The sequence below is a fragment of the Cherax quadricarinatus genome, chromosome 16 (assembly GCF_038502225.1).
Source record: "Cherax quadricarinatus isolate ZL_2023a chromosome 16, ASM3850222v1, whole genome shotgun sequence".
Taxonomy (NCBI): domain Eukaryota; kingdom Metazoa; phylum Arthropoda; class Malacostraca; order Decapoda; family Parastacidae; genus Cherax; species Cherax quadricarinatus.
Window position 1 is genome coordinate 29,250,407 of NC_091307.1, and position 15,836 is coordinate 29,266,242.

Sequence of the window (15,836 nt, forward strand, 5' to 3'; positions counted from 1 at the left end):
CTTAACCGATTTTATCGTTATCTGAATTAATTTTCCCCATAAGAAATAATGGAAATCCAATTAATCCGTTTCAGACAACCAAAACTATTAAACAAAAAAAATTTTTTACATGAAATATACATTTCCCTACACAGAAAACAATGGCACATGAAGAATAAAACAGTAACAACATCACACTTACCTTTATTGAAGACATGATATATGGAAGATGGGAGGAGAGGAGAGGATGGAGGAGTTTACAACTGTTTGGAAGGGGAATCCCACTCCATAAAGACTTCAGGTACCAAGTCCTTATCCTGGGTTACTTCCCTCCTTTGTTTTTTAATGCCACTAGGACCAGCTTGAGAGCCACTGGACTCCTGTAGCTCAAAAAAGTTTTCCAGGGAGGTCTGTTTCTGGCATATGTTAGGAATTGTGTTGGGAGACACAATATCAGCTCTACGGCTTATTTATCTAGCACAATTCATCTAATATGACATAATAAACAATACTAATAACATAGAAACACGACATATACTCGAGAATGAACAAAATACGTCATTAAGTATGTCACGAGTGTTGCTGCGTTATTGTTGTTGGCTGTATAAGGGCCACTGAGGGCAAAAGCCGTACATAGTGGTGGAGAGAGGCAGCAGCAGAGGCGGTAGAGACAGCGGTGTTGTCAGTCGCCCTATATAACTCCAACAACATGGGAGAAGTTAGGTTTGTGCTGTCTTTTTTCTATCAATTAATTGCTTAACTTACTACAGTTAATGCTACACTTTATCGCTGGCTGCCACTACAGCCTTTATAGACTCCTGCTGCTTTAGTATCGTACATATTGCAGAATCACTGAAAAGGGCACATTCTCCCCTCTCTCTCAGCCCTTTACCAAAGAGCTGGCTGGTACCAGAAGCTTTCTTTGGGCCCATGGTGGCTTATTTAGCAGTTACCAGGACTAAAAACAATGGAATAATACAAAATGTATCACATGTATGCATGGAATCATCCGCAGTGGCTTGTAAACAATGGCACACTGGCCACACTGGAGTGGCCGGGCGGTTCAAGCCGTGCGACACGTACTGGACGAATGTCCTTAACTGAGTTTTTCATCATTAGCCGAGTCAATATTTTAATGCAAAAACGTATCGGTATCCAATTTTAATGTTATCCAATGGCATTGTTAACTGAGGGTCCACTGTAGTATGCTCCTCACTTAGCAATGAATTCGTTTACCGACATGGTCTTAGGAACAGAACTCCATCGTTAACCCTTTGACTGTCGCAAGTCCCTTTCTGAAACTGTCATTCTATATCAAAAAATTTTTGGAAAAAAAAAATTATTTTTTCTTATGAAATGATCAAGAATCTTTTCCCAATGGTAATGACACCAAAAGTACGAAATTTGGTCGAAAACTCATGGAATTACGCTCTCACGAAGTTAGCGATCTCGGCAACATATATGCATTGGCGATTTCGCCGACTTTGAGCCTTATTTTTGGCCAATTCCATTGTTCCAGTTGACTAAACTCATAGCTATTTCTTTAAAACTCGATTTTTCCGATCAATTGAGTACAAGAAACTGCCTGTTTACCGATCTGAACTACCCAATAAAGTGGTCAGAAATTGGCAATTTGGCCAATTTCATGCAAATTAAAAAAGACGCCAATTTCAAAATAGGGGCCAGAATAAACACTGTAGACATTCTTGGCACTAAAATAACATATCCTCTGTTCATTAGCCACATCTCTAGGGCCCCTCTTATATTTACTATTGCTTTCTATTTTGATTTTTTATTCATACAAAAAAATAGAAGATGTACTGTTATGCAGACTACTGCATTATTGTAAAAAAGGTATAAATAATATCAGTGCACTAGTGAAAGAAAATTAGACTCCCCAGTTGAAGTGTATTGGATGTGTGGTGTGATTTGCTTACTATTGAACATTGGTAAAAATCGAGCATTTCTGCTACTTTGAGCTCAATTTCAAGGTCATTTTCATCGTGAAACTAATCAAAATCATCTCTATTTCTGTAATATGTTTTCCATTGTATCACATGAGACCATGAAAACGAGAATACAACCATAAAGTTTTTTTTTTTCTCATTATGCACTGCGTGCTGCAGGACTTTTTTATATGGTGCACACTGACCACACAAACCCATTCTCTCACATGTGGGCCTACCAGCTTTCTCCTGCTTGATTTGAAGCCACTAGAATTATTGAGTATATTTACGTCCGAAACACTGGCTCACAAGACGTATACGTACGACCAAAACAGTCAAAGGGTTAAGTGAAAAGCGGTACAGTTTTTTTGCCCTTATTAGATTTGTAAGTATTGACGAGTAACATTTTGTCTGTTCCTTCATCATCTGCCCTATTCTGCACTGCTTTTCATATACATGTACATGTTTTTGTCAATGGCACTGAGGATGCTGTTTGAAAGCCAGGGGCTGTTTAGTCTCTTGGCTGAGATTTTTTTTTTTCTACTGGAGAATGTCTGTTATAGAGGTTTTGGGTTTTTTGTAGAAAAATTCTGACACATTCATCAATATCGAGGCTGGCTGCTAGCTCACTTTGCCAATCAATGTTACTTAACCCTTTGACTGTCGCAACCCCCAATCCTGAGGTGTCTCCTGGTGTCGCAAAATTTAAAAAAAAAAAAAATATTTTTGCTTATGAAATGATAGAGAATCTTTTCCCGATTGTAATGACACCAAAAAAACGAAATTTGATGGAAAACTGACGGAATTATGCTCTCGCAAAGTTAGCGACCTCGGCGCTGTTTACAAATCGGCAATTTCGCCCACTTTGAGCCCTATTTTCGGCTAATTCCATTGTTCCAGTCGCCCAAACTCATAGCTATTTCTTTAGAACTCCATTTTTTCTATCGATTGAGTACAATAAACTGCCCATTTACCGACTTCAACTACCTAATAATGTGGTCAGAAATTTGCAATTTGGCCAATTTCACGAAAACTAAAAAATATGACAATTTCAAAATAAGGTCCAGAATGAACAATGCAGACATTCCTGGCTCTAAAATAACATTTTCTTTGCTCATCAGTCATGTCTCCAGGCCCCTCTGATATTACTCTTGCTTTCTATTTTGAATTTTTATTCAAACAAAAAATAGAAGACTTACTATTATGCAGACTACTGCAATACTGTAATAATTGTATAAATAACATCAACCCATTCATGACTGCATATTAGAATGGCTAGTTGGACATTTATTGGACAATGGCATCATTTGTTTACTATTGAACATTGGCAAAAATCAAACATTTTCCCTACTTTGAGCTCCATTTCTAGGTTCTTTTTATAGTAAAATCAATGAATATCGCCTCTATTTCTATATGTTTTCCATTCTATCAAATGAGACCAAGAAAATGAGAATACAACCATAAATACTATACGAAAATATTCCACAAATTCGGCATTTTAATTAAAAAAAACGATCGGAGTTTTTTTTCTCATTATGCACTGCGTGCTCCAGGATTTTTTTATATGGTGCACACTGACCACACAGACCCATTCTCTCACATGTGGGCCTACCAGCTTTCTCCTGCTTGATTTGAAGCCGCTAGAATTTACGAGTATATACGTATACGTCAAACACGGTACCTCGTAAGACGTATATATACGACTGCGACAGTCAAAGGGTTAATGCTGAAATGAAATTACTGATGTCTCGTCATGTAGTCGGAAAGAGATCTTACTTGTGTCCTGGGGAGTTTACATAAGTTTTTATGAGAAAGATGGGATAGTAGTCTGTGGAGTTATCTATGATAATGCCTGCTCTTAGTGGGAATAAAGTGTTGGTCCAGATATGGTCAAGTAGTGAGGCACTTGTCTCGTGATTCTTGTTGGTCTGGTTATAGATGGTAGAAGTAAGCAGTTGTCATAGTGTTAGTGAATTCAGTTACTTATGGGTTGTGTTCGTGGATGAGGGTATGTTGTAGTCACCTGTAAGTATCAGGTGGTGTTGATTCATCTCTGAGTCAGTTATTGGTTGGCTGGTAACTGACTGGCTGGCTGGCTGGCTGGCAACTGGCTGGCTGGCTGGTAACTGGCTGTCTGGCTGGTAACTGGCTGGCTGGCTGGTAACTGACTGGTTGGCTGGTAACTGACTGGTTGGCTGGTAACTGACTGGCTGGTAACTGGCTGGCTGGCAACTGGCTGGCTGGCTGGATGGCAACTGGCTGGCTGGTAATTGGCTGGCTGGCTGGCTGGTAATTAGCTGGCTGGCTGGTAACTGGCTGGCTGGCTGGCTGGTAACTGGTTGACTGGCTGGATGGCTGGCTGGACGGCAACTGGCTGGTAACTGGTTGGCTGGCTGGTAACTGGTTGGCTGGTTGGCTGGCTGGCAACTGGCTGCATGGCTGGCAACTGGCTGGCTGGCTGGCTGGTAATTGGCTGGTTGGTAACTGGCTGGGTGATAACTGGCTGACTGGCTGACTGGCTGGCTGGTAACTGACTGGTTGGCTGGTAACTAACTGGTTGGCTGGTAACTGACTGGCTGGCTGGTAACTGGCTGGCTGGTAACTGGCTGGCTGGTAATTGGCTGGCTGGTAACTGGCTGGCAACTGGCTGGCTGGTAACTGGCTGGCAACTGGCTGGCTGGTAACTGGCTGGCAACTGGCTGGCTGGCAACTGGCTGGCTGGCAACTGGCTGGCTGGCAACTGGCTGGCTGGGAACTGGCTGGCTGGTAACTGGCTAGTAACTGGCAGGCTGGCTGGCTGGCAACTGGCTAGTAACTGGCAGGCTGGCTGGCTGGCAACTGGCTAGTAACTGGCTGGCTGGCAACTGGCTGGCTGGCTGGCAACTGGCTGGCTGGCTGGCAACTGGCTGGCTGGCTGGTAACTGGCTGGCTGGCTGGTAACTGGCTGGCTGACTGGCTGGTAACTAACTGGTAACTGACTGGTAACTGACTGTCTGGCTGGTAACTGGCTGGCTGGCTGACTGGCAGGCTGGCTGACTGGCAGGCTGGCTGGCTGGCAACTGGCTGGCTGGCAACTGGCTGGCTGGATGGCAACTGGCTGGATGGCTGGCTGGCTGGCTGGCTGGCTGGTAACTGGTTGGCTGGCTGGCTGGCTGGTAACTGGTTGGCTGGCTGGTAACTGGCTGGCTGGTAACTGGCTGGCTGGTAAATGGCTGGCTGACTGGCTGGCTGGCTGGTAACTGGCCAGCTGGTAACTGGTTGGCTGGCTGGTAACTGGCTGGCTGGCTGGTAACTGGCTGGCTGGCTGGCTGGTAATTGGCTGGCTGGTAATTGGCTGGCTGGCTTGAAACTGGCTGGCTGGCTGACTGGTTGGCTGGTAACTGGCTGGCTGGCTGGCTGGCAACTGGCTGGCTGGCTGGCTGGCAACTGGCTGGCTGACTGGCTGGCTGGTAACTGACTGGCTGGCAACTGACTGGCTGGCAACTGACTGGCTGGCAACTGGCTGGTAACTGGTTGGCTGGCTGGCTGGATGGCTGGCTGGTAATTGGCTGGCTGGTAATTGGCTGGCTGGCTGGTAGACTTTGGCTCTGTCTCTGTCTTTATCTATCTTTGTCTATCTCTGTCTCACAGATACACATAAATACAATTATACATAGTGTAAATTACCTAGGATAACCCAAAAATCCAGACAATGTGCTTTACTGTGCTTGTCAATATAACGTGCAGTATGCATGACCAGCAAGTAATACGTGTTTACACTTGCTCTGGAACCAGACATGACAATGCTTTCGTGTGTAATACCAGTTGGTTCACGAGTGGCTCTCTCTGAGACAGAGACAGGCAGAGACAGAAAGAGAGACAAGCAGACAGACAGATAAGCAGAGACAGAGATAAACAGAGAGCAAGACAGAGCTAAATGGACAGATAGAGCACTAGACAGAGACAGACAGAGCTAGACAGACAGATGGACATGTTTATGTGTAACAGTGAAAACAAATAATGCCAGGGCCATGTATGTTCATCAAATTTCACCACTGCACTGCCAGCAGTGGACTGACACTTGTCTTACATCATGCTTCAAAGAAACTTATTATTATGATTATTATTATATACTCCCGCATATCCAAAATGACTATGAAATCACAAGAACTACAACAAATTATAATTATCAGAACATAAAACTTACATAAAATAAAATAAAAACGAGAAAAAAGGGCAGCGCTTATAATTGCCATCAGGTGATCATCAAGTGTCAACTTCACGGTCTCATATCTCAATAAGTACTGACCCTAAAAAATTTTTTTATTCTATGTCATGTAGAAAAATGCATTCTTTATTTCTATAAAAAAATTCAAAATAATTTGGAGCACTGGGTGAGAAAACATAGATCTATTTTTGGACAGTTAACAGGTTAAGCTTCCTCATAAAATAAAAAAACAAACAAAATAAACCTGAGAGGAAAATGTAATGGTGTTATGTGGTCATAAATGAACATTAGCGAATCTTAGTTACAAGAATAAAAAATTCAGAATACAACAAATGGAACAATTCACAAATAACCAACACTTAACTAGAGCTTATAATGAAGTTTCAGTCTGTTCTGGACAATTGTCATGCCACAACTAAGAGAAAAAGCAGAGAAGACCAGACGACAGGTTGGGAGGGGAAAAAGGAAAGGGTGCAGTAATAGTAGTAGTAGCAGTAGAATTAGCAGCAGCAATAACAAAGGAAGCACAAGCAAGTAAAGGAAGCAGCAGTGGTAGTGTTAGAAATGAGTTAGTTGCAGTAGTAGTACTGTACTAGTGTCTTATTAACAATGTCAGAGTTAATATAATGATTAACAATTCATTTACTTCATATATACTTTAAGAGCATTAACCCTTTCAGGGTCCATGCCATAGATCTACTTCTTTACATTGAGGGTCCAAACCGTAGATCTACACCAAAATTCTAGCGGCGTCAAATTTAGGGCAAGAAGGCTGGTAGGCCTACATCTGAGAGAACGGGTCTGGGTGGTCACTGTGCGCACTATAGAAAACATCTGGATGCTCGCATGGCATTGTGGGAATGCTACCAAAGTAGCTTTGTTCACCATGCCAGGTGGCAAGGAAGCTCTCACTCCCCACTCACTGTCTGGCCGAATTCTGACTCTCCTCTTCACACATTACAGTCTAAGACTGATGGAAGTGGATCTGAAGAGGAATTCTATGGTTTGAACCATATGGTACATTGTACCATATGGTACATTATACCATATGGTACAGGGTACAGGGACCCTAATGGAAATAAGTGACTTTTTTTGGGTTATCCTAGGATTTTATACATATGCTGCTATGTATGATAATCTATGTAATTTTATTTGTGTATACCTAAATAAACTTACTTACAATGCCACATGTGCTTGAGTAAGCTTATTCAGGTGTACACAAATACAGTTACATAGATTATCATACATAGCAGCATATGTATAAAATCCTAGGATAACCCAAAAAAGTCAGGGTGACTTATTTCCATAGGGATCCCTGTATCTGTACCATATGGTGTCCTGTACCATATGGTACCCTGCACCATATGGTATCCTGTACTGTATGGTACCCTATACCATGTAGTACAATGTACCATATGGTACCCCGTAACATATGATACCCTGTACCATATGGTCAGTAGAAGGTGTTGGTGCCACGAGGCACCAGCCAAGACTGAGTGGCCACGCAAGCTAGTGACTCGGCAGTTTCCAAGACAAAGTGCTTTGTCATCCACTTCAAGGAACATGTCCAGTGGCTGTACATTTGTAAATATATAATACAGTGGAACCTCAAATATCAAACTGCTCCCAACTCAACTAACTATTTAAGTGTATTTTTGTAAGTGTTTTTATAAGTGTATTTTTGAGAGTCTGAAATGAACTAATCTAATTTATATTATTCCTGATGGGAATAAATTCGTTCAGTAACGACACTTGAACAGCTGTCTGGAACGAAAAAAGTTTGATATTTGAGGTTCCACTAGATTACTAATATACAACATTTTTGCATATTTTTGTTATAAACAATCATTGTAAATGAAATAATGATGAAAATACTAGTGTGTTTATTGTGTTGAATACAACAGTACCATATGGTACAATGTACCATATGGTACCACTGCACCATATAGTACCATTGTGCCATATAGTACCATTGTACCATATGGTGCTATTGTACCATATTGTACCATTGTGCCATATAGTACCATTGTACCATATGGTGTCATTGTACCATATTGCACCACTACTGTATGGCACCATTGCACCCTATGGCACCATTGTACCATATAGTACTATATGGTACCATTGTATTCAACACAATAACCACACTAATATTTTCATAATTTTGTTTACAATAAACTTGCACACAAGTTTGTAAGCAATATAATAATAGACAAATTAGTGCAGTTATTATGTTGAATACAATGAGTGTACACTTATACAATATACATTCTATTGGTCTCACAGGCCACAGAAGTTACTGGAAAAAAATATTAGAAAAGAAAAGAAAAAAGTAACAAAAACCTAAAATAAAATAATGCAATTTTATGGAAGTCGCCAATGTTGCTGCCACCAGGTCATTGAGGGTCAACTTCACGCCTCTATATATCGGTAACTACTGATCAAAAAAAAAAAAAATTTTGTTTTATTACCTACAGAAAATTATCTTTAATTCTGTAAGTTTTTTTTTTTTTTTTTTTTTTAAATTTCTTGGACCCTGGTGCACCCTCTGAGATTTAGCCTCTGAAAGGGTTAATAAGGTGTATGGGTGTACATAGTATCCTTTACTCACCACATGAGCCATGAGGCCCCAGTAGCCTTGTGGCAGGAGGAGGCTTCATCAGGGCGGCGACCACAGCAGCCAAACACCACACCCAGTGTGAAGCACAGTGTTATCACTAGAAGAAGTATACACAGGCCCAAAAAGCCCCAGTATCTGTACCATATAAAAAAATAATTACAGCTTCTATGTATGTCAGTATACAAAAGTTATTTAAATATCTATCAATATTTTTTTTTTTTTTACACAACAACCATCTCCCACCTATGCAGGGTGACCTGAAAAAGGAGAGACAAAGAAGTGCAAGAAAGACATACAATACTGACAAGATGAAAGTTAAGACACATGTGCAACATCTGGGTATCTTTATTGCAGAAGTTTTGCCATACAGTGGCTTTATCAATACAGATTCTAGGACATAACTTCAAGACAGCAGAACTATATACATCTACCATCCGACTTACGACCTGCTCGACTTACGACCACTCGAATTACGACCGTGTGTTTTATGCCAAATTTCTGGGAAATAAACAACTATTTGTGTTGTACACAGCCTTTATCCTAAACCTTACAGTATAAAACAAAGTACTAACAACATAAAAAGTAAAGTAAAACATGAAATACCAAAATAAAACAATAAAATAAAGTCATTACAAAAATGTTTTGTTGATATTCAGTAGTAAAGTTCGACTTACGGCCGGTTTCTCGGAACCGAACTCTGTCGTAAGTCAGATGGTAGGTGTATCTCATCTTTTGTGTATAGTTCTACTGTCTTGAAATTATGTCCTAGAATCCGTATTGATAAAGCCACTGGATGGCAAAATATCTACAATAAAGATACGCAGATGTTGCACATGTGTCTTAGCTTTCATCAAGAGTTGAAGAAACGAAGTTTTCCTTCTTTTTCCATTTAGTAATTTATATTGAAGAATGGGTTATTAGCCCCCTGCTCCCAGCATTTCAGTCGCCTCTTAAAATACTTCCTCACAGAGGTGAAAAGAAATAAGAACAAGAATTATTAGGAAATACAGGAAAACTTAGATATGTTTATACATATACAGGTAAATGCATGTGTAGTGTGACCAAAGTGTAAGTAGAAGCAGCAAGACACCTGTTATCTTGCATGTTTATGAGACAAAGAATAGACACCAGTAATCCTACCACTGTGTAAAACAATTATAAGTTTCCATTTCACACTCATTTGGTAGGATGGTAGTACCTCCCTGGGTGGTGACTGTCTACCAACCTACTACATCAATATACATTCTGATAAATCTGAATTACGTATATTTTCCACAATTTTAACAAAGGACAATTTTGGATTTAGTGGACTAAGTCCACTAAATCCAAAAAGAAATTTATCCAGCAGACTGCAATAATAACAGATAATTCTGGATTTAATAGACTTTGTCTGTCAAATCTGATTTAAAGAGTAAATGTGATAAGGCCCAAGAGGCCAAAAATCAGTGATGCTGATCAAAGTAGTCTAGGAGGTGGGATCAAGAGCCAAACCTCAACCCTGGCACATATAAATGGGTGAGTACACCCTTCCTTCTGGCACCCTCTCCCTCATCCTACATATTATCCCTACACACATGTACTGTATGTATTGTATTTCAGATGTGTAACATGTATACATTATTGAACAATGTTTAATACTATTTCAAAGTGAACAGGAACAGTACTGAATATAAAATACTGAGTAAAAATGCATTGGAAAATAAACTAATTGAAATTAGGTAAGGAATATGATGGCTTGGGAATGAATCTCCAGTTATAGCATGGGAAAACAAGTTCTGAGCATCAAACAACAGACTAGCAATGAATTTTCAGGCCTGCATTAATGAAATAAGTTGTAGCCCTGCTGTATAATAAAAGTATACAAAAAACAATATTTTATAACTATTTTTAATGTACTGTACAGAAAACTTTAAGCAAAAGAGGACTTTTAAAAGTTTGCAAAATATTTTTATAGGTGAAATAGTTATCGAGTTGTGGGCACATCATAGCACACCATACTGCAATACCTTTCTCAAACAAACTAGTCTATATTTATTGTATGATATAGAAAAATGTCATCTTAAAAAGTGTATACAGTGGAACTCCAGTTTTCGCATACTCCAGTTATCAGATGTTTCGGTTTTAGAACTGTTTTTTGAGCAAAATTTTGTTCTGGATATCGGACCTTGATCTGGTAATCGGACGTATTATACGCATCCCCGTGGGTCGCTCATATGTTCGCGACTCACTTTTGGGCACGTTAAATGTCTTGTTTTACGTTAATATAGAGACTTCCATTAATCCATCTATGATATTTTCTTCAAAATTATATAAGAAACACGTTACATAGCATAGTATAAACATGCAATCTTTATATGCTATTGAGTGGTGAGTCAGTGGAGGGAAAACATTACGTTTTTCTCTTTTTCTCTGGTGGAGCATTTGAGGAAACTGTATGAATCTGCGTCTAGTTTTTGTTTACAATTCTCGGCATGAATTATTCATTACTTCTCCCTTTGTTTATGATGGCATCTACAGGTAGTTGTTAGAAACGATTAGACTCAGTGAACAAGTTATGTTGACGGTAATAATATGACTCTGGGCCGCATTAACCCTTTGACTGTTTTGGTCGTACATATACGTCTTACGAGCCAGTGTTTCAGACGTATTAATACATACAAATTCTAGCGACTTCAAATCAAGCAGGAGAAAGCTGGTAGGCCCAAGTGGTGTAGTCAGTGTGCACCACATAAAAAAAATCCTGCAGCACACAGTGTATGAGAAAAAAAAACTGACCGTTTCTTTTTTGGATTAAATCGGCAACTTTGAGGTGTATTTTCATATAGAATTTATCGTTGTACTCTTGTCTTCATGGTCTCACATGATAAAATGGAAAACATATTACAGAAATATCACTAGTGCACTGATATTATATGTACCATTTTTACAATAATGAAGTAGTCTGCAAAACAGTAAATTTTGTATTTTTTTGTATGAATAAAAAATCAAAATAGAAAGCAATAATATAAGAGGGGCCTAGAGATGTGATTAATGAACAGAGGATATGTTATTTTAGTGCCAAGAATGTCTACATTGTTTATTCTGGACCCTATTTTGAAATTGGCATCTTTCTTAATTTGAATGAAATTGGCCAAATTGCCTATTTCTAACCATTTTATTGGGTAGTTCAAATCAGTAAATGGGCAGTTTCTTGTACTCAACTGATAGAAAAAATGGAGTTCTAAAGAAACAGCTATGAGTTTGGTCAACTGGAACAACTGAATTGGCCAAACACAAGGCTCAAAGTCGGCGTAATCGCCGATGCGTATATGTTGCCGAGACCGCTAACTTCACGGGAGAGTAATTCCACGAGTTTTCGACCAAATTTCGTACTTTTGATGTCATTACCATTGGGAAAAGATTCTCTATCATTTCATGACAAAAAATAATTTTTTTTTTCCAAAAATTTTGCAACAAAGAATGACAGTTTCAGAAAGGGGCTTGCGACAGTCAAAGAAACTGCCTATTTACTGATTTGAACTACCCAATAAAGTGGTCAGAAATTGGCAATTTTATCCAATTTCACGAAAATTAAAAAAGACGCCAATTTCAAAATAGGGTCCAGAATAAACAATGTAGACATTCTTGGCACTAAAATAACATATCCTCTGTTCATTAGTCACATCTCTAGGCCCCTCTTATATTATTATTGCTTTCAATTTTGATTTTTTATTCATACAAAAAATACAAAATTTACTGTTATGCAGAATACTGCATTATTGTAAAAATGGTATAAATAATATCAGTGCACTAGTGAAAGAATATTAGACTCCCAAGTTGACGTGTATTGGACATGTGGTGTGATTTGCTTACTCTTGAACATTGGTAAAAATTGAATATTTCCATTATTTTGAGCTCAATTTCAAGGTCGTTTTCATTGTGAAACCAATCAACATCAGCTCTATTTCTGTAATATGTTTTCCATTTAATCACGTGAGACCATGAAAACGAGAATACAACGATAAATACTAAACGAAAATACACCTCAAATTCAGCGTTTTAATCCAAAAAAACGGTCAGCTTTTTTTTCTCATCATGCACTGCATGCTGCAGGATTTTTTCTTATGTGGTGCAAATTGGCCACAGAAACCCATTCTCTCACATGTGGGCCTACCAGCTTTCTCCTGCTTGATTTGAAGCTGCTAGAATTATTGAGTATATATACGTCTGAAACACTGGCTTGTAAGATGTATATATACAATCAAAACAGTCAAAGGGTTAAATATCATGTAGCTATGTAGGTACATGTATGTATGTAGCCCAGGCTGTGCTGGCTACCTACCTCTCCTGGCTACTTAGCAAGTTTATTCAGGTATATACAAATACAGTTACATACATAGATTATCATACATAGCAGCACATTAGCACTTCACCTTACGGCATTCTGCTAATATGGCAATTTCAAATTATGACCAAAATTTGCTATATGGCAAGCGGTCTTTCAAATATGGCGTGCCCCACCCAGTTTGTTTACGTTCATTGTGAGCACATCTATTATGTCTGGAAACTTTCCATAATTTCAAGTGTTTTAAAGTTATTGCATATTTTGTATGTACTCTGATAATTATGCTTATGTGTACCTGTACCTAAATATACTTACACACTGTGCTGGCATGCAAGTACACATTAAAATCACTAAGTCTCTCTCTACTCATGATGCCATAGTAATATGTACTACGTAATAATAATCTCTCTTGGGCACATTAAATGTTTTATTTTACGTTAATATAGACATTTTCATTAATTCATCTATGATATTTTTTCAAAATTATATAAGAAACACGTTACATAGCATATAAACATTATACATACAACCACAGAGTAAAAATTGACAAATATATGATTTGTTTGCAAAGAGGCTTTGTAGAAGTGTCGGAAGAATTACGTTTTCTCTAGCCAAACACTGGGGGATAACTGTTGATAAATATTCCTTTCGTATGCCTTCACTCTATATATAGCTATTCACATCATTGTGGGTTTAGTGCTTCCTTTTTATTATGATTATAATAATAACTTTTTTTTTTTTTTTTTTTTTAAACAAGTCGGCCGTCTCCCACCGAGGCAGGGTGACCCAAAAAAGAAAGAAAATCCCCAAAAAGAAAATGCTTTCATCATCATTCAACACTTTCACCACACTCACACATTATCACTGTTTTTGCAGAGGTGCTCAGAATACAACAGTTTAGAAGCATATACGTATAAAGATACACAACATATCCCTCCAAACTGCAAATATCCCAAACCCCTCCTTTAAAGTGCAGGCATTGTACTTCCCATTTCCAGGACTCGAGTCCGACTATATGAAAATAACCGGTTTCCCCGAATCCCTTCACTAAATATTACCCTGCTCACACTCCAACAGATCGTCAGGTCCCAAGTATCATTCATCTCCATTCACTCCTATCTAACATGCTCGTGCACGCTTGCTGGAAGTCCAAGCCCCTCGCCCACAAAACCTCCTTTACCCCCTCTTTCCAACCCTTTCGAGGACGACCCCTACCCCTCTTTCCTTCCCCTATAGATTTATATGCTTTCCATGTCATTCTACTTTGATCCATTCTCTCTAAATGACCAAACCACCTCAACAACCCCTCTTCTGCCCTCTGACTAATGCTTTTATTAACTCCACACCTTCTCCTAATTTCCACACTCCGAAATTTCTGCATAATATTTACACCACACATTGCCCTTAGACAGGACATCTCCACTGCCTCCAACCATCTCCTCGCTGCTGCATTTACCACCCAAGCTTCACATCCATATAAGAGTGTTGGTACTACTATACTTTCATACATTCCCTTCTTTGCCTCCATAGATAACGTTTTTTGACTCCACATATACCTCAACGCACCACTCACCTTTTTTCCCTTATCAATTCTATGATTAACCTCATCCTTCATAAATCCATCCACCGACACGTCAACTCCCAAGTATCTGAAAACATTCACTTCTTCCATACTCCTCCTCCCCAATTTGATATCCAATTTTTCTTTATCTAAATCATTTGATACCCTCATCACCTTACTCTTTTCTATGTTCACTTTCAACTTTCTACCGTTACACACATTCTCAAACTCATCCACTAACCTTTGCAATTTTTCTTTAGAATCTCCCATAAGCACAGTATCATCAGCAAAAAGTAACTGTGTCAATTCCCATTTTGAATTTGATTCCCCATAATTTAACCCCACCCCTCTCCCAAACACCCTAGCATTTACTTCTTTTACAACCCCATCTATAAATATATTAAACAACCATGGTGACATTACACATCCCTGTCTAAGACCTACTTTTACCGGGGAAGTAGTCTCCCTCTCTTCTACACACCCTAACCTGAGCCTCACTATCCTCATAAAAACTCTTTACAGCATTTAGTAACTTACCACCTATTCCATATACTTGCAACATCTGCCACATTGCTCCTCTATCCACTATCATATGCCTTTTCTAAATCCATAAATGCAATAAAAACTTCCCTACCTTTATCTAAATACTGTTCACATATATGCTTCAATGTAAACACTTGATCTACACATCCCCTACCCACTCTGAAGCCTCCCTGCTCATCCGCAATCCTACATTCTGTCTTACCTCTAATTCTTTTAATTATAACCCTACCGTATACTTTTCCTGGTATACTCAGTAAACTTATTCCTCTATAATTTTTACAATCTCTTTTGTCCCCTTTCCCTTTATATAAAGGGACTATACATGCTCTCTGCCAATCCCTAGGTACCTTCCCCTCTTTCATACATTTATTAAACAAAAGTACCAACCACTCCAACACTATATAATCCCCTGCTTTTAACATTTCTGTCATGATCCCATCAGTTCCAGCTGCTTTACCCCCTTTCATTCTATGTAGTGCCTCATGTACCTCCACCACACTTACATTCTGCTCTTCTTCACTCCTAAAAGATGGTATACCTCCCTGGCCAGTGCATGAAATTACCGCCTCCCTTTCTTCCTCAACATTTAAAAGTTCCTCAAAATATTCTCGCCATCTACCTAATACCTCCCTTTCCCCATCTACTAATTCCCCTAC

At 39.1% G+C, this 15,836-nt stretch overlaps 1 protein-coding gene across 16 annotated transcripts in view; it reads right to left on the minus strand.

Annotated features, from left to right (window-relative positions):
* Positions 1–15,836, minus strand: part of LOC128688974 (prominin-1) — a 1,112,830-nt gene that overhangs the window by 173,174 nt on the left and 923,820 nt on the right. For all 16 annotated transcript variants that reach the window (XM_070085551.1, XM_070085543.1, XM_070085554.1 and 13 more), the window contains one exon: positions 8,744–8,887. In XM_070085551.1, coding sequence (XP_069941652.1) covers positions 8,744–8,887 — 144 coding nt within the window. The remainder of the gene's footprint in view (positions 1–8,743; positions 8,888–15,836) is intronic.